This window comes from Scyliorhinus canicula, chromosome 1 (assembly GCF_902713615.1).
Source record: "Scyliorhinus canicula chromosome 1, sScyCan1.1, whole genome shotgun sequence".
Classification (NCBI taxonomy): Eukaryota; Metazoa; Chordata; class Chondrichthyes; order Carcharhiniformes; family Scyliorhinidae; genus Scyliorhinus; species Scyliorhinus canicula.
This window is the reverse complement of record NC_052146.1, coordinates 165,103,988-165,124,224: the sequence shown is the minus strand read 5'-3', so window position 1 is coordinate 165,124,224 and position 20,237 is coordinate 165,103,988. Positions and strand designations below refer to the sequence as shown.

The window sequence follows — 20,237 nt, the reverse complement described above, 5'->3', positions numbered from 1 at the left end:
GGCATCCAGTACTGAGTGAGTTGAAATTATTTTCAATGAAATTTTGAGACAATCAAAGCCATTGTCTTCAGTTTTCACTGCAAAATGAATTCCCTTGCCACCAACTCAATTACCCTCCCTGGCAAACATCTGAGGCTGATCCAGTCTATTCATAACTTCAGTGTCATATTAGATCCAAGGGCGAGCATCCAAGCACATATCAATGCATTCACTAAAGTTGCCTAATTCCACCATCATCAACCCACCGTAGTTCCTCTGCTGCTGAAATCCTCATCCATGCTTCTATCATCTCTGGAGTTGACTATTCCATTGCACTCCTGGATGGCCTCTGATGTTCAAACCTCCATGTGATTCAAAAATACTGTATTGTTGCACCAATCCATTATCCCCTATATGCTCACTGATCCATGATCCCCTATATGCTCACTGATCCATGATCCCCTATATGCTCACTGATCCATGTTGGCTCCCAGTTATGCATGCCTTAATTTAAAAATTCTCACCTCGTTCGCACATTTGTCCGTGACCTCAACCCCCCCCCCCCCCCCCCCACTCCTATTTCTGTAATCTCCTCCAGCCCAACCCTCCATGTTTTTGCACTCCTTCAATTGAGAACCCTGATTTTAATTGCTTCACCACTGGTGCCCAAGCCTTCAGCTGACAAGACCGTAAGTCTGGAATTTACTGCCTAAACCTCTCCACCTCGCAACCGCTATTTTCTCCTTTAAATTGCTCCTTACGACCAACCTCTTTGGCCAAGATCTGCCTTACTACCTTATGTCACTCGTCAAATTCTGATTACCGTTACCTCTCGGGATGCTTTACTATTTAAAGGTGCTATATAATGTAAGTTGGTAGTGGCACTACTGTGAGTGTCAAGAATCTCAACAGTGGTAAATTTCAGATATCAGGTCCCATTACAGAGCTTTGGTGGGGACCAGACTCTATCTGCTGTTAGATTCTGAACTCAATGCTCTTTTTCAAAGGTTTCTTTCCTCTTCTTCTGAAGACACTGACTTTTGCAAGAGGCTGGTTCCACAGGTGCCAACTGCCCTCTAGTACCTCAACTAAGTTGCCACATCTCATGTGAAAATCATCAACCACTGAGAGCTTCAAAACTGAGACCAATCCTGGTGTTACTCAAAGTTCCCAGCAAAGATAATTGAGTAGACCAACAAAGCTAGAATCCTCGTTGGTTTCCCCCTTCCCTGGAACAGGATTTTTTGATCAGTTGCAGTCCTACTGTGTCATATCAACAGACAGTCAGAAATGAAACCTGCAATCTTCCTGGAGGTACTCAGCACCACACTTGCTGGCATCCGCTGAGACACTGAGTAAGGTAGACGTTAAACAAAAAATCCAAACACACGTTCAGCAAAAATAGAAATCATTCCATTCCAAGAGCACCCCATCAGATTTTTCCAGTACTCTATTTGAAAGTGGGCATTGAGAAATTGGGTGTCCAACTCTCTCGAGCAGATCTTTCTGTGTAGCTCAATCTTTCAGCTGTTCAATTCCTGGTATTGATGTTCTGGCAATAGGACCAGGTTGAGGATGCATCATTGGAGGGTTCGGATGCGTTTTTTTAAACCTAGACTTATGATATAGAAAAATATCTGAACCAGATTATTCCAATCCAACAATCGCAGCTGGTGAAATACAAGTGAAAAGAAAACTTGCTAAGTTTAGGAAAGGATTTGGGCAAAGGAAAGAAGTCAAGAATATGGATGCTGAAAAGAGAATCTCATCCATCTTCTGAATTTAGCCATACTCATGGCCTGGTAACACTGTGGATCAGGGTACTGGTGCACTCACTGGATCAGGGAAGGAGTTCCTCTTGTCTTTTCCTGAGTGGGGAATTTCTGATCATGCTGAGTTAATCATAGGTGCTTCCCAATATACGTATGTCACATACATCTACTCGTGCCTAGTGTAGAGTGACACGGTTAAGAGTTCTGGAAAGAAGTGGCCTACTTTCCTCGGGGAATTAAAAGGGTAATGAGGAATGAAGAAACCTCAGGAGACTTAAGAAAGGAAAGGCCCTATACAACACTTTTGTGGACTAGAGGCATCCTCCTACCAACAAATGGGAATTCTTATTGTGTCTTACCCAAGCAGCTCTTACCCAAGATTTGCAGAATCCATCAAGAAGATACTGTCACTTTAATCAGTAAAAAATTAAACAAAAATATAAACTGAATTATTAGCTTCTCAGAACGTGGAGTTTATGTGAGCATGTCTGTGAAAGCATTCAGAGTGAGTAGTCCTTTTTGGTGCTTTGCAAAGCAATTGGTGAAGTGGAGCTGACAGGTAGGAGACAAATACTATTTGGCCTTTGTAAAGTGATCTAGCTTGAGTAATGACATATTTCCTGGTTTTTCCAGAACAGTTTTGGAAGAACAAAGGAAAGTGCCAAAGATCATAAAATATCATCCAGTCATGCATTAATATGAGAACAGCCACTAGGTGAGGTGAAATAAGGGTTAGGGAGGGAGAGAAAGGGTTAGGAGGGAGAGAAAGGTGGAAGGAGAGAAAGAATTAGGACATTTAAGTTGATAAATTCAGGAGACTCACAAAGACAGAATAAAGTTTCAGGTGGAATTATTTTAACTTGCACTCTCCACCCCAAAGTAACAAAGCTAAATGGCATTGTGATATCACCATTAAATTGCTTCAGTCATTAATTCTGCAATCTAGAGGTTTTCATTACAACACCAGACTTGGGCATTGCACAATATGGTGTTATCCGCCATTCTCAGAGTCAATCAGTCTTCTATTCTTTCATGGGCCAAAATACTTAATCAGGGGGATGAAGAGATAGACTATTTGAGCTTTATGTAAGACAATATAGTAAAGCAAAAGAATAGGCGAGCTCCATCAACCAATTTTCAAATCAAAACATCCTGCTGAGGCACATTTATAGATTCCCCACTACCAGGTAAACTCTGGAGATTATATTTGTCCCCTGTAGGCACTCAAATGCATTTTAGAACATTTCAGTTTGGTTGAATTCTCTTCACCATCATCAACCTAACTTTTTGTTGGAAAAAAATGATCCTTTTTCATGCTCTTGTCCAAGGTTTAATCAACGGATGCAATTCCCGGGAACAAGCCCCAAACCATAAGACTAGTGAACGATTCCATTAAATACAGAGGTTCTTCTCAGGAATGGAAAGGGAAGTGCTCATCAAATGGTGCTATGCGCAATTAAGATTGATATTCAGATCACTAAAAGTGACAGCTATAGTAATATCACAGATACTATTGCTGAATGGACCTGAAACAAATTTAAAGTGGTTCGACATAAAAATCAAAGCTAACGGGGCTAGCAAGAGAAGTTTGGAAACAGGGTAAGAATGAAACAGAGCGTAGAGAAGGAAAAATAGGACTTTCAGTTGAACAATTCAAGAAGGAGCTTCTCATGCAGCAAAGGCTGGTACTGAAAGTAGAAAAAAAAAGGTTTAGTCACACTCAGCACATAACACAGGAGAAAGTGAAGGAGACAGCAACACCAGTTAATTACTGTGGTGGAGCTATGCAGTTGGCACAGTGCAGCAAAATTCCCAGTGCAGTCTCACAGGGCGAACATTGGGGCTCAATATCAACTTATCGATCAAGTTCAAGCATAATTATAGCCTTGAATAAGAAAATATTTTTCCATTTAAACCACATGACTACTCAAAAACAGATAAGAACTTTCTTTTGTTGTTCCATAACTTCAAGTAATTGTGTGATTACTATATAGATTATCCTGTAAAATATGTGCCCACTGATAATAGTTATATTCTTATGCGAATCAAAAATGCACCTAACTCTGGAACGTCAAAACTGTGGTTCCAGACCACGTACAGCCCCCGAGCACATGATTCAAGATTTTTTGTATCTATTTGCTAGATTAACCTACTTGAATTTTGTGCACCGAGAGGATTGGAAAATTATATTCTTTTGTTGTTGCCTTAGTGGTGGATAAAATATGAAAATGGCCACTAGAATCCTTTAGTGGTGGTAACATAAATAATGGTAACATTAATTTAAACTTTATATGGATCCTTAATAACAAAAAAAACTTGGACCCTGATATAATCTTATCCTGTTAGGTCCAGGATCTGAAATCCATGGTATTTTATATATTTGTTTGCGTGGTTAGAGAGTGACATAAACATGAGAGTAGTGGTGGAAGGGAGTGTCTCAAAATGGAGAAGGGTGACTAGTGGTGTTCCACAGGGATCCGTGCTCGGACCACTGTTGTTTGTGATCTACATAAATGACCTGGAGGAAGGTATAGGTGGTCTGATTAGCAAGTTTGCAGATGATACTAAGATTGGTGGAGTTGCAGATAGCGAGGAGGACTGTCAGAGAATACAACAAAATATAGATAGATTGGAGAGTTGGGCAGAGAAATGGCAGATGGAGTTCAATCCAGGCAAATGCGAGGTGATGCATTTTGGAAGATCAAATTCAAGAGCGGACTATATGGTCAATGGATGGGTCTTGGGGAAAATTGATGTACAGAGAGATCTGGGAGTTCAGGTCCATTGTACCCTGAAGGTGGCAACGCAGGTTGATAGAGTGGTCAAGAAGGCATGCAGCATGCTTGCCTTCATCAGACGGGGTATTGAGTACAAGAGTTGGCAGGTCATGTTACAGTTGTATAGGACTTTGGTTAGGCCACATTTGGAATACTGCGTGCAGTTCTGGTCGCCACATTACCAGAAGGATGTGGATGCTTTGGAGAGGGTGCAGAGGAGGTTCACCAGGATGTTGCCTGGTATGAAGGGTGCTAGCTATGAAGAAAGGTTGAGTAGATTAGGATTGTTTTCGTTGGAAAGACGGAGGTTGATGGGGGACCTGATTGAGGTCTACAAAATTATGAGAGGTATGGACAGGGTGGATAGCAAAAAGCTTTTCCCAAGAGTGGGGGTGTCAGTTACAAGGGGTCACGATTTCAAGGTGAGAGGGGGAAAGTTTAAGGGAGATGTGCGTGGAAAGCTTTTTACGCAGAGGGTGGTGGCTTCCTGGAACGCTTTACCAGCGGAGGTGGTAGAGGCGGGCACGATAGCATCATTTAAGAGGCATCTAGACAGGTATATGAACAGGCGGGAACAGAGGGAAGTAGACCTTGGAAAATAGGAGACAGGTTTAGATAAAGGATCTGGATCAGCGCAGGCTGGGAGGGCCGAAGGGCCTCTAGCTGTGCTGTAATTTTCTTTGTTCTTTGTTCTAAATGGACAGACTTTCTTGGAATTATCAGATAGCTAGAATACCTACTACAGTATTAGAGTGCCAACAAGCCTTTAGGTCAAAAGATCTGGCAGCAAGCACCATTTTTTGGTCCTTCATGTGGAAAGGACATTGCTCCAAATTTTTTCAGATATTGAAATGTAATCTTGGCAGAGACAAGAGTTGAGTCCAGACCTGTGATACTGGATTACTTGATTTATTTGATAGTGGTGTGCAAAATCATGAGTTGAAAGGGAAAAACTGTTCCCATTGGTGGAACGATTGAATAGAAGAGGGCATAGATTGAATGGAATTGGCAAAAAAAAGTGATGGAGGTTTGAGAAAACGATTCTTCACACAGCAATGGTTAGGATCAGGAATGTACTGGGTGAAAGTGAGGTGGATCCAGGGTCAATCAAGGTGTTCAAGAGGGAATTGGATTATTATTTGTAAAGAAAGAGTGTGTGGGCCAAGGAAAGAAGGCAGGGAATTGGCACATGGTAAATCGTGTTTTCAGAAGACCGAATAGCTTCATTTTGTGCTGCATCTGTGGCTTTAGGGGAAACTCCAGCTACAGGTCGGGTATCCTTTATTCGTAAATTGGAAAATTGAACACATCCAAGAACCATACTTATTTTAAACCTCAGTGACCTTGGGCACGGGATTTGTGACCTGAGCTGACACGACCTGGGCCAACATGAATCTAGTCAACCTCACCCTTCCCTTATTATTCAGTGATACATCTTACTTTTCGAGCCATTTTATTTATTCTGACTGTAGTCAGCCTCAGCTTCGGCCATTGTAATGTACGTAGACCAAGGTGTCAATGCGGTATCTGTTGTGTTCTTTCTTTCAGGATGGTGAAGGTTGTAGTGCTGTCAAAGAACAGCAAGCTGTGTTTAATAAATAAAGCTAATTTATTAACCTACACTGAATTAGTTTCGAACATATTACTAAGGAATTAGTAAAGATTACACTACACATCTATACTATTAACTACACTATTAGCTCAACTATTTCAAAACTATGCTGTCTTGCTCTCTTCCACTCTCTCCATCTATCTCCCAGAAGTCAAGGGGGCATGTGATATTTATATGGTTGCTCTATAGCAACCAGGACAGGTGTTAGATTTGGAGGTAGGTGAGCATTTTGGTGATAGTGACCACAATTCGATTACGTTTACTTTAGCGATGGAAAGGGATAGGTATAAACCGCAGGGCAAGAGTTATTGCTGGGGGAAAGGCAATTATGATGCGATGAGGCAAGACTTAGGATGCATCGCCTGGAGAGGAAAACTGCAGGGGATGGACACAATGGAAATGTGGAGCATGTTCAAGGAACAGCTACTGCGTGTCCTTGACAAGTATGTACCTGTTAGACAGGCAGGAAGTGGTCGAGTGAGGGAACCATGGGTTACTAAAGCAGTTGAAACACTTGTCAAGAGGAAGAAGGAGGCTTATGTGAAGATGAGACGTAATGGTTCAGTTGGGTCGCTTGAGAGTTACAAGTTAGCTAGGAAGGCTCTAAAGAGAGAGCTAAGAAGAGCCAAGCTTTGAGAAGTCTTTGGCAGGTAGGATCAAGGATAACCCTAAAGCTTTCTATAGGTATGCCAGGAATAAAAGAATGGCTAAAGGTAAGAGTATGGCCAGTCAAGGACAGTAGTGGGAAGTTGTGCGTAGAGTCCGAGGAGATAGGAGAGGTGCTAAATGAGTATTTTTCATCAGTATTCACACAGGAAAAAGACAAAGTTGTCGAGGAGAATACTGAGATACAGGCTACTAGACTAAAAGGGCTTGAGGTTCATAAGGAGGAGGTGTTAGCGATTCTGGAAAGTGTGAAAATAGATAAGTCCCCTGGGCCGGATGGGATTTATCCTAGGATTCTCTGGGAAGCTAGGGAGGAGATTGCTGAGCCTTTGGTTTTGATCTTTAAGTCATCTTTGTCTACAGGAATAGTGCCAGAGGACTGGAGGATAGCAAATGTTGTCCCCTTGTACAATAAGGGGGGTAGAGATAACCCCGGTAACTATAGACCAGTGAGCCTTCCTTCTGTTGTGGGAAAAGTCTTGGAAAGGTTTATAAGAGATAGGATGTATAATCATCTGGAAAGGAATAATTTGATTAGAGATGGTCAACATGGTTTTGTGAAGGGTAGGTCGTGCCTCACAAACCTCATTGAGTTCTTCGAGAAGGTGACCAAACAGGTGGATGACGGTAAAGCAGTTGATGTGGTGTATATGGATTTCAGTAAAGCGTTTGATAAGGTTCCCCACAGTAGGCTATTGCAGAAAATACAGAGGCATGGGATTCAGGGTGATTTAGCAGTTTGGATCAGAAATTGGCTAGCTGATAGAAGACAAAGAGTGGTGGTTGATGGGAAATGCTCTGACTGGTGTCCAGTTACTAGTGGGGTACCACAAGGATCTGTTTTGGGGCCGTTGCTGTTTGTCATTTTTATAAATGACCTGGAGGAGGGCGTAGAAGGATGGGTGAGTAAATTTGCAGATGACACTAAAGTCGGTGGAGTTGTGGACAGTGCAGAAGGATGTTACAGGTTACAGAGGGACATAGATAAGCTGCAGAGCTGGGCAGACAAGTGGCAAATGGAGTTTAATGCAGAAAAGTGTGAGGTGATTCATTTTGGAAGGAATAACAGGAAGGTAGAGTACTGGGCTAATGGTAAGAATCTTGGTAGTGTGCACGAGCAGAGAGATCTCGGTGTCCATGTCCATAGATCCCTGAAAGTTGCCACCCAGGTTGAGAGGGTTGTTAAGAAGGCGTACGTTGTGTTAGCTTTTATTGGTAGAGGAATTGAGTTTCGGAGCCATGAGGTCATGTTGCAGTTGTACAAAACTCTGGTGCGGCCGTATTTGGAGTATTGTGTGCAGTTCTGGTCGCCACATTATAGGAAGGATGTGGAAGCATTGGAAAGGGCACAGAGGAGATTTACAAGAATGTTGCCTGGTATGGAGGGAAGATCATATGAGGAAAGGCTGAAGGACTTGAGGCTGTTTTCGTTAGAGAGAAGAAGGTTAAGAGGGGACTTAATTTAGGCATACAAGATGATCAGAGGATTAGATAGGGTGGACATTGAGAGCCTTTTTCCTCGGAAGGTGATGTCCAGCACGAAGGGACATAGCTTTAAATTGAGGGGAGATAGATATAGGACAGATGTCAGAGGGAGGATCTTTACTCAGAGAGTAGTAAGGGCGTGGGATGCCCTGCCTGCAACAGTAGTGGACTCGCCAACACTAAACGCATTCAAATGGTCATTGGATAGGCATATGGACGATAAGGGAATAGTGTAGAGGGACTTTAGAGTGGTTTCACAGGACGGTGCAACATCGAGGGCCGAAGGGCCTGTACTGCGCTGTAATGTTCGATGTTCTATGTTCTATAGCATCATCTGGTGAGTAGTAACATTACACTAACTCTTTATGGTGCTTTACAATATCCACATATTGTGACAGTATCCAGAAAAACAAAATTATCTGAAATGCAATCAGCCCTGAGAATTATAAATAAAGGATACTCGAACTGTAATAAGGTTACTGTAACCCTGATTGTTTAATTTCCAACTGCTTTTTTCTGGGATGGCTTACTAGCAAAAAATTAAAACGTTTTTAGTGAATGAGTTCCAAATCAAACTATTTTCATTTCTCTCTAACTTGTTTGCTGGAGTCTTGTTTTCAGTTTCATGAAAATCAATTGTAATTTGCACCATCAAACCAACATGAAACTGATGACAAAAGAAGTTGCAAAGTAGAAGGTGCACACTGGCCAGATTCTGTGATGACCCATTCAGATTGTGAAATACAGTGGTGCCTTCTAACAGTAGTCAGAGTGCTACAATAAGTGCCGACAATAAGGGAATGAGAAGTGAAAGGGGTGTTACTTTAATTCCAATGTTACAAAGGGGATATAATAGAGCTGCTCCGACATGAGGGCAGGCCATTTTGTATCTAAACACAGCTTCTGGCTGAGTTCATGGAGAAGGTCTTCCCACATCAGTAACATGTAAACAGCAGCAGCTACTGATTCAAACATTGATTTAGTGATGGGGAGAAGGACATCATCCAAGGGAAATTGATCTTTGTAAAGAACTGTCTTGCTGCGTGTGTGCTAGGCGACTGTGGAAGAGGGGGAAACAAGTAAGCATTTCCCTGCAGTCCCCCTCACTGCAAGCAGGCATTGAGTGATTGGAGCACTGCTCAAACATTCCAAACACATCATGGAGACAGGGCATCATTCAACTCAGCTGCAAGCCCACACTTGAATTAATCAGAAGGCCGCCAGATGGCTGACCACACTGAAGTTTCTTCAGCATATTGGGTGTGTCAGTCTCAAGCCTCCACTCTTATAAATACAAGGAGCCAAGCTCAAACCACATCAGTGCAGTGAGTTCCAGGTATTGCAGTATAAGTTTCAAATTGCCTCTTGATTTAAAGAGGAAGAAACATCCAAAGAGAACGTTTTCCAAACAAAGTACATCGCTTTAACTCTGCTTCAAAAATGTTTGCAACAAAATAATATTTATTTTTTGGACTCTGTGTTGGTGCAGGCGCCACACTTTCTTCAAATGCTGTAGTAATATTGGGTGAATGCAGAGGCTGTTGTGACCTGGAGGAGCTCTTGTATTTAAATAGGAAGTGATGTGGGTCTGAGCTAGGATCCAACTCCAAAATATCTGGTCTTATAAAACTTTTCATTATTCAACTATGCAGTCCTCAGTTCCTGGTGCCCCAAGCTCTCGGCCTCTGGTATCCATGCTCATGGCCCCTGGTGTCCAACCCCCAGACCCTGGTGTCCAACCCTAATATCCAAGCTCTCAGCCCCTGATGTCCAATCAACCAACCCTGAGTGTACAATATCCAAGCTGTCAGCCCCTGATGTCCACCCTCTCGGTCCCTGCAATCCAAGCTCTCAACCTCTGGCGTCCACATCCTCTACTCCTGATGACCAAGCCCATGGCTCCTGGTGTCCTTTGGTCCTTCAACATCATTACTGCAACAGAAAGGTTGCAAATTCTCCCCATTCCTTTTCCTCTTGGTTATCATGGAATCTCTAAGTGCAGGAGCCATTAGGCCCATCGAGTCTGCACCCTACCTAGTCCCACTCCCCTGCCCACACAACCCCATAACCTCACCTAATCTGAACATCCCGGGACATAATAGGAAAATTTTAGCATGGCCAGTCCACCTAATCTGCACATTTTGGGCTGTGGGTGGAAACAGGAGCACCCGGAGGTAACTCACGCAGACACAGGGAGTACATGCAAATTCCACAAAGTCTCCCAAAGCTGGAATTGAACATGGGTCCCTGGCACTGTGAGGCAGCAGTGCCAACCACTGTGCCACCATACCATCCTATTGATTTCATCATGAAGAAAGAAATGTTGGGTGCACACTTTGGCGTCCCATGGCAACATCACTGGTTGAGACCTAATTTTTGCAGACCGCATCACTTTTCTGACTGAAGGACCACGTGTGCTCCAAGACACATGACCAGTCTTGTGAGTAATGGCACCTAGGTTGGTCTCTGCAGCAGACGAGAGAAGACCAAGTTAATGACAACTGGATGGCAAAAAGTCCTATTGGACAACAGATGCAACATCTCCAGGGAAGGTGATGCAGAAATTGATTTTGTCACTCTGCAAAGTAGCATCAGTCTTCCAATGGCTCCACATGGTTTGAGTATCCAATACCATCAAGACAGCCATGAAGCTGTGACTCTATGTCCATAGTACCAACTCCAGTCCATGCCCGTGAGACATGGAAGAGGATAGTAAAGGTGTCATGTAAGTTGCACATCTTTCACCAGTGAGCCTATGTAAGATCCTGGGCATTACAAGGAAAAAGAGCATCACCAATGAGAAAGTGCTATTGAGGACTGCTCAGAAGCATCTACTGGTGACATGAGGAACAGACAACTGATGTTGGGAGGGCACATTCTTCACCTCCCAGATGAGCACTCTGCTAGAGTGGCAGTAGTGTGGATACCAACAGGCGGAAGAAGACACAGCTAATCAAAGAAGACCTGGCAAAGTACACTCAAGGAGGACCTCTAAGATCAGGATACCACCTGGGCTACAGCAAAATAGATTGTGATGAGCTGGGGTTGGTGGCAAACACTTGCTGCCCAATTGCCCTGCATGGGACCAGTAGAACTAAGTTCAAATTACGGTACTTAGCCCTTTAGATCTAGTATCCGACCCTCGGGTGCTGGTATCCAGCACTTGGACCTGGTGTCCAGTCCTTCCACCCTGGTATTGTGTTTCCATAAGTTGTGTGGCTCTGAATTAATTCCTGGCTTTGATTTGAATGCTCTCAGGGGTTTCAGGAACCTTCCTTCGAATTGATGTTAGTAAACCAATAGAGACGACATGGAATGGGAAGATTTTATCATGTTTTATTATGTTTTTATAATTTATATTTTTCCTCAATCCTACAATGCTTATAATTTGCACAGAAAACCCTCTCCCTAGAAGCTGAAATCTAAAGTTTGACAGGCTCCATTCATCTTGTGTGTGCAATGACAGGTAAACTACACCAATTTCCAGCTCACAACAAGTGAATGGAAACTTGGGGTGTCCCGAGATAAACAAATTGAATTTTTCAATTGGAACAGGTTTTGAATGATTCAGTGCTCTACATGTAAATGAAAATAACACTATATTGAATTAACCTAATCTCATCACTGTCAATCCATAGGCTGAGCAATTAAAGATAAAATCTACCACTACACCACCCCTGAGTAGTCACGGGTAAATCATGGAAAATAAATGGACAAAAAGAGATTTCACACAATACCGGGACAACATGGTGTAGAGACAGTAAAACTGTGACAGAGGCTGTTGCTGTCTTTTTTCCCATTGCAACGCAATGAAAATGCACAAGGTCTTCAATTACCAGTGAGTATGGCAGTAATAAACAGCAAAATGCACAATAAAGAGAAAGGAACCTTTATTCTTGGTCTGCCGATGGCCACAAGTCACGTATAAAAAACATTAAAAAGAATACTGTTACGCCTTCCTACTATTAAAGAACCTGTTGTCATTCAGGCTCAAGGGTTGCACATTATTAATGGTCACTTGGGCAAATAATTGAATGGGTTGTGACTCATTTGCGGCACACCAGCAAATAGCCAATAAACAATATGAAAAAGGAATAAATGCAGGAGAACCAGGAGACCAGAGAAATTTTTCACTCCATATTTTTGAGGGTGTGGTTTCATGCTAGGGTATGCTTCCAGTAGCAGTCATCTGAAACCTGCTCCACGTGTGAACCCGGAGAATGAGCATCGATAAGCTAACTGACTACCAGACGAAGAATGTCAAGCCAGACCTGTGTTTAGCCACACAAATGCACCCAGAGCAGTGGAAAGAGGAGCGGAAACTTGGGCTTATTTTCTCCCTTCTGGCGCACAAAAAGCCGGAATAGATCTGTTTAAAAAAAATCACTCGAGAGCTCAAATAAAACCAATACTGGAATTTTCACGTTATAAATATATAAATTATTTAAATCCTGCAGGATCTCGAAGGACTACCTGGCAGACCAATTAAACCAAAGCTTTCTCTTCATTGGAAGTAGCACAGCTTAGACAGAGTGAATGCTGAAGTCAGGTAGATACTGAAAGGCAGGTCGATACAAAGTACTTCAGTGGTGTGTGGGTACATGCCTGAACGAAGGTAGAACACTGTCATAGTAATACCAGGTGGCCGTCAGGTAAGGCCGACTCACATCTGTAGAGTAGAGACGCCAAGCAGCCTGGATAAATAAAAACAGAGAAAGACACACACCAACAGATCAAACCATCAAACAGGACAGGACAAGAGAAAGCAAAATAAAAAGAGACACATAAACAGCATGTAAGGTAATGGGAATTTTGTGTGGAGGGGAATCTCATAGCTGAATTAAGCATTGCATCAATATGTGTGTGAAAAAAAAATACATTTATCGGCATGAGAATAAACACTAATGTCTAACATTTTTCAAATCCTAATATTAATTTCAAATCTGTGATTAAAGGGGATTAGACTCTTGGTGTAAGCAGAGTAAAAAGTGAATACTCAACTTGTATGGTTTCCAGGGGCATTGTTTCTTTAAACTAAATAGTGACTCCATCTAAACTTTCTTCTCTTGTCAGCAGCACTTCCTGGGGTAATGCTGTAAATGTGCCGTCACCCTTTGCTCTAAAGTGCCTGATATCCATTTATGGGCACTGTTTGCGAGTGCCCAAAGATTACCCTACCTTGGAGGGGTTCACATTGTTCACAGCCAATGTTCAGCAGATAGCTTTTAACATCATCCCCACAATGTGACTTTCCACGTAACCGGACAAACATAGCTTTTTATCAGCCTCACAGAAAAAATTCCCACAAGGAATCGACAGCATGGAGATGGACCCCCGAGTAATAGTGATAGAGATATGCTCACATCTTGGCGGGATTCTCTCAGCCCGTGGCCAGGCCAGAGAATCCCGCAGCCGGAGTGAATCGTGCCACGCCGCCCCAACAAGATTTCCCACAGAGCGGAGAATCGCCGCCATTGGCGCCAGCATGGTTGGTGCAGCGCCAGTCGGGGGCCGCTCTACGTGGTCTCCCCGGTGATTCTCGGCCCAGGATGGGCCGAACGGTTGTAACAAAAATCCCGAGTCCCGCCGGCGCCGTTCTAACCTGCTCCTAGCCGGCAGGACTTTAGCCGCCATCAACACTTAGCCTCAAGATCAGAGAATCCCGCCCCCTGTTTTCAGCTTTTTATGCATCAGGCAGCATTGTAATATTTCAGTAAATGGCTATCCTGGCATATATATTGTGTGAAAACCAGCACTGTAAATACGCACCACGATAATTTCAGTACTTTTTCTCCATCATCAGGAGCTGCTCTTTATGATTTGAGCGCATGATCTAGGCTGACTCTGTAGTGCTGGAGAGTGCCGAATTGTCAGTGCTGTACTTCAGCTGGATGTTAAGTCATATATCCCTTTCTTCCAGTTCCCGTGCATGTTAAAGATTTCATGGCATTTTTTTCAAAAAAGAGGGGAAAGAAGAAGTCCAATTCAGAATGTCCAAATCACCTAATAATTCTCCAAATGCCATGGCCAATTTTCCCCTCAATCATCCTCTGATGTTTTATTTCTCTCCATTATTTCCATTTAATTTTATCTCACACCTCTTTTTGTTGATCAAGGTTGTTTAATTAAACATGTAGGCCTGTCATCCTTCAGTGATTTGTACAGTTCTTGTGTTGCAGCAAATATTTATTTGAACACCTCCCACTGTTAGTCTGTGGTTGTGTACATCTTGGTTCCACTCTGTTTACTATTAATCAATTTCTATTCCATCCCTCCAAAATCAGCTTTACCTAAATTTATAGCTTTGATTTATGACTCATCCTTCTCCCTCTCAAACGTTAATACTGAATTCACTCATGTTATGGTCACCATTAGCTAGCTGTTCATTTACTGCTGGATTGTTGACTAATTCAGGTTCATTACTCAACATTAAAGTCGAATAAATAGAATAATGTAACAATAGCACTGGCATCAAAATGAAGTGAGCCAAATCTGTTCTCAAACTAATTGAAATATAGTGTAAGCTTTTCAAACAATGCACATAGAACGTAGAACAATACAGCACAGTACAAGTCCTTCGGCCCACAATGTTATGCTGACCATTTATCCTAATCTAAGGTCGACCTATCCAACACACCTTCAATTTACTGTTGTCCATGTGTCTGACCAAGAGTCACTTTAATGTCTCTAATGACTCTAATTCCACCACCTCTGCTGGCAGTGCATTCCACGCATCCATCACTCTCTGTGTAAAGAACCTACCTCTGACATCTCCCCTTTACCTTACTCGAATCATCTTAAAATTATGACCCCTCGTGACAGCCATTTCCACCCTGGGGAAAAGTCTCTGGCTGTCAACTCTATCCATGCCTTTCATCACCTTGTACACCTCTATCAAGTCACCTCTCTTCCTTCTTCGCTCCAGTGAGAAAAGCCCCACTTCCTCAACCTTTATTCATAAGACATGCCCTCCAGTCCATGCAGCATCCTGGTAAATCTCCTCTGTACCCTCTCCAAAGCATCCACATCCTTCCGATAATGAGGTGACCAGAACTGGACACAATATTCCAAGTGTGGTCTAACTAGGGTTATATAAAGTTGCAGCTAAACCTTGCGGCTCTTAAACTCAATCCCCCTGTTAATGAAAGCCAACACACCATACGCCTTCTTAACAACCCTATCAACCTGGGTGGCAACTTTGAGGGATCTATGTACGTGGACCCCAAGATCCCTCTGTTACTCCTGTTATAGGCCAGGGTTTAGAGAACCCCAAAGTGAATCATGGAGTTCACCTGACCCACAACTTTTAACAGATTGTGGTACGGGGAGCACACGGCCCACTCTGCAGGTTTGGGGCAGCAGACATCGAACAGTATTTTTTAAAGCAAAACAATGTTTATTCTATGAACTCAAGTTAACCTTTTTAAAAACACACAGTGAACATATTAGCAACCATTAATTCAAATACAACCCCAAAGACCACAATACTATGTAATCCTTATTTTTCTTTTAACATCCATAAGACAAAAAAAACCTTTTAACAGAAGCACATCAGTTTTAAATTCACTACTGAAAACAGTTATCACTCTGAATTCACCAAATAATTAAGAGAGTCTTTACATGGCAGAGAGAACAACATTACATCTTCTGTGGCTGACTGCAGCTCCGACACTGAAACAAAACAAAAAAAAAACAGACACACCCAAGCTTTTCTCAAAAAGTGAAACTAAAACCTGGCAGACAGCCCAGCTCCACCCACACTCTGACATCACTGCAGTAATAAACACCCATTTCTGAAAGGTACACCCACTACAGTTATTCTATGAAAAAACATCTATTTCTTAAAGGTACTCTCACATGACACTCCACATTTCCAAGAATCCTGCCTTTAACCGTGTATTCAGCATGCAAATTCGACCTTTCAAAATGAATCACTTCACATTTATCTAGGCTGAACTCCATCTGCCACTTCTCAGCCTAGCTCTGCATCCTGTCAATGTCCTGTTGTAACCTGCAACAGCCCTCAACACTATCTACAACTCCCCCAACCTTTAAGTCATCGGCAAACTTACTAAGCCACCGTTCCACTTCCTCATCCACACCATTTATAAAAACCACAAAAGCAGAGTCCCAGAACAGATCCCTGTGGGACACCACTGGTCACCGACCTCCAAGCGGAATACTTTCCATCCACGACCACTCGCTGTCTTCTTTTGGCCAGCCAATATCCAGACAGCCAAATTTCCTTATATCCCATGCCCCCTAACTTTCTGAATGAGCCTACCTTGGGGAACCTTATCAAATGCCTTACTGAAATCCATATACACAACACCCACTGCCCGACCTTCATCAATGTGTCTTGACACATCCTCCAAGAATTCAATGAGGCATGACCTGCCCCTCACAAAGCTATGCTGGCTGTCTTTAATCGAACTATGCTTTTCTAAACAATCATAAATCTTATCTCTCAGAATCCTTTCCAATATTTTGCTTAGCACAGATGTATAACTGATGGGACTGTAATTTCCAGGGATTTCCCGATTCCCTTTCTTGAACAGGGGAACAACATTCGTCCCCCTCTAATCATCCTGTACTACTCCAGTGGAGAGTGAGGATACAAAGATCATTGCCAACGGCGCAGCAATCTCCTCCCTCGCTTCCTGTAGTAACCTTGGGTATATCCCGTCAGGCCCAGGGGTCTTATCTATCCCTTTTTTAAAATTTAGAGTACCCAATTCATTTTGTTTTTCAATTAAGGGGCAATTTAGCGTGGCCAATCCACCTATCCTGCACATCTTTGGGTTGTGGGGGCGAAAGCCACGCAAACACGGGGAGAATGTGCAAACTCCACACGGACAATGACCCAGAGCCGGGATCGAACCTGGGACCTCGGCGCCATGAGGCAGCAATGCTAACCACTGTGCCACCGTGCTGCCCTCGGGACGTATCTATCCCGGTGATTTTCAAAATTTCCAGCACATCCTCCTTCTTAATATCAACCTGTTTGTGTCTATTAACCTGGTTCACACTGTTCTCATGAGCAATAAGGTCCCTCTCTCTAGTGAATACTGAAGCAAAATATTCATTTAGGGCCTCCCCATCTACATAGAACATAGAACACTACAGCGCAGTACGGGCCCTTCGGCCCTCGATGTTGCTCCGACCCGTGAAACCATCTGAAGCCTATCTGACCTACACTATTCCATTTTCATCCATATGTCTATCCAGTGACCACTTAAATGCCCTTAAAGTTGGCGAGTCTATTACTGTTGCAGGCAGGGCGTTCCACACCCCTACTACTCTCTGAGTAAATAAACTGCCTCTGACATCTGTCCTATATCTATCACCCCTCAATTTAAAGCTATGTCCCCTCATGTTGGTCATCACCATCCGAGGAAAAAGACTCTCACTGTCCACCCTATCTAACCCTCTGACTATCTTGTATGTCTCTATTAAGTCACCTCTCAGCCTTCTCCTCTCTAACGAAAACAACCTCAAGTCCCTGAGCCTTTCCTCGTAAGACTTTCCCTCCACACCAGGCAACATCCTAGTAAATCTCCTCTGAACCCTTTCCAAAGCTTCCACATCCTTCCTATAATGTGGTGACCAGAACTGCACGCAGTACTCCAGGTGCGGCCGCACCAGAGTTATGTACAGCTGCAGCATGACCTTGTGGCTCCGAAACTCAATCCCCCTGCTGATAAAGGCTAGCACACCATATGCCTTCTTAACAGCCCTATTAACCTGGGTGGCAACTTTCAGGGATTTATGTCCCTGGATGCCGAGATCTCTCTGTTCATCTACACTACCAAGAATCTTGCCATTAGCCCAGTACTCTGCATTCCTGTTACTCCTTCCAAAGTGAACCACCTCACACTTTTCTGCATTAAACTCCATCTGCCACCTCTCAGCCCAGCTCTGCAGCTTATCTATGTCCCTCTGTATCCTATAACATCCTTCAGCACTATCCACAACTCCACCGACCTTCGTGTCATCTGCAAATTTACTAACCCATTCTTCTACACCCTCTTCCAGGTCATTTATAAAAATGACAAACAGCAGTGGCCCCAAAACAGATCCTTGCGGTACACCACTAGTAACTGAACTCCAGGATGAACATTTGCCATCAACCACCACCCTCTGTCTTCTTTCAGCTAGCCAATTACTGATCCAAACCGCTAAATCACCTTCAATCCCATACTTCCGTATTTTCTGCAATAGCCTACCGTGGGGAACCTTATCAAACGCCTTACTGAAATCCATATACACCACATCAACCGCTTTACCCTGATCCACCTGTTTGGTTACCTTCTCAAAAAACTCAATAAGGTTTGTGAGGCATGACCTACCCTTCACAAAACCGTGTTGACTATCGCTAATCAACTTGTTCTTTTCAAGATGATTATAAACCCTATCTCTTATAACCTTTTCCAACATTTTACCCACAACCGAAGTAAGGCTCACAGGTCTATAATTACCAGGGTTGTCTCTACTCCCCTTCTTGAACAAGGGGACAACATTTGCTATCCTCCAGTCTTCCGGCACTATTCCTGTCGACAAAGATGACGTAAAGATCAAGGACAAAGGCTCTGCAATCTCCTCCCTGGCTTCCCAGAGAATCCTAGGATAAATCCCATCTGGCCCAGGGGACTTATCTATTTTGACATTTTCTAAAATTCCTAACACCGCCTCCTTTTGAACCTCAATTCCATCTAGCCTGGTCGACTGAACCTGAGTGTGCTCCTCGACAACATTGTCTTTCTCCAGTGTAAATACTGACGAAAAATATCCATTTAACGCTTCCCCTATCTCCTCTGATTCCACACACAACTTTCCACTACTATCCTTGATTGGCCATAATCTTACTCTAGTCATTCTTTTGTTCCTGATATACCTATAGAAAGCCTTAGGGTTTTCCTTGATCCTATCCGCCAACGACTTTTCGTGTCCTCTCCTCGCTCTTCTTAACTCTCCCTTTAGGTCCTTCCTGGCTAACTTGTAACTCTCAAGTGCCCTAACTGAGCCTTCATGTCTCATCCTAACATAAGCCTTCTTCTTCCTCTTGACAAGTGCTTCAACTTCCTTAGTAAACCACGGTTCCCTTGCTCGACAACTTCCTCCCTGCCTGACAGGTACATACTTATCAAGGACACGCAGTAGCTGTTCCTTGAAAAAGCTCCACATTTCGATTGTACCCATCCCCTACAGTTTCCTTCCCCATCCTATACATCCTAAATCTTGCCGAATAGCATCATAATTGCCTTTCCCCCAGCTATAATTCTTGCCTTGCGGTATATACCTATCCCTGCCCATTGCTAATGTAAACATAACCGAGTTGTGATCTCTATCACCAAAGTGCTCACCTACATCTAAATCTAACACCTGGCCGGGTTCATTACCCAGTACCAAATCCAATGTGGCCTCGCCCCTTGTTGGCCTGTCTACATACTGTGTCAGAAAACCCTCCTGCACACACTGTACAAAAACTGACCCATCTATAGTACTCGAACTATAGTATTTCCAGTCAATATTTGGAAAGTTAAAGTCTCCCATAACAACTACCCTGTTACTCTCGCTCCTGTCGAGAATCATCTTTGCAATCCTTTCCTCTACATCTCTGGAACTATTCGGAGGTCTATAGACAACTCCCAACAGGGTGACCTCTCCTCTCCTGTTCCTAACCTCGGCCCATACTACCTCAGTAGACGAGCCCTCAAACGTCCTTTCTACCGCCGTAATACTTTCCTTGATTAACAATGCCACACCCCCCCCACTTTTACCATCTTCTCTGTTCTTACAGAAACATCTAAATCCTGGAACCTGCAACAACCATTCCTGTCCCTGCTCTACCCATGTCTCCGAAATCGCCACAACATCGAGATCCCAGGTACCAACCCATGCTGCAAGCTCACCCACCTTATTCCGGATGCTCCTGGCGTTGAAGTA

At 43.3% G+C, this 20,237-nt stretch overlaps 1 protein-coding gene across 3 annotated transcripts in view; it reads right to left on the bottom strand.

Annotated features, from left to right (window-relative positions):
- LOC119969006 (potassium voltage-gated channel subfamily KQT member 4-like) overlaps positions 1-20,237 on the bottom strand; it is a 754,273-nt gene that overhangs the window by 131,638 nt on the left and 602,398 nt on the right. For all 3 annotated transcript variants that reach the window (XM_038802117.1, XM_038802128.1, XM_038802133.1), the window contains exon 8: positions 12,897-12,985. In XM_038802117.1, coding sequence (XP_038658045.1) covers positions 12,897-12,985 — 89 coding nt within the window. The remainder of the gene's footprint in view (positions 1-12,896; positions 12,986-20,237) is intronic.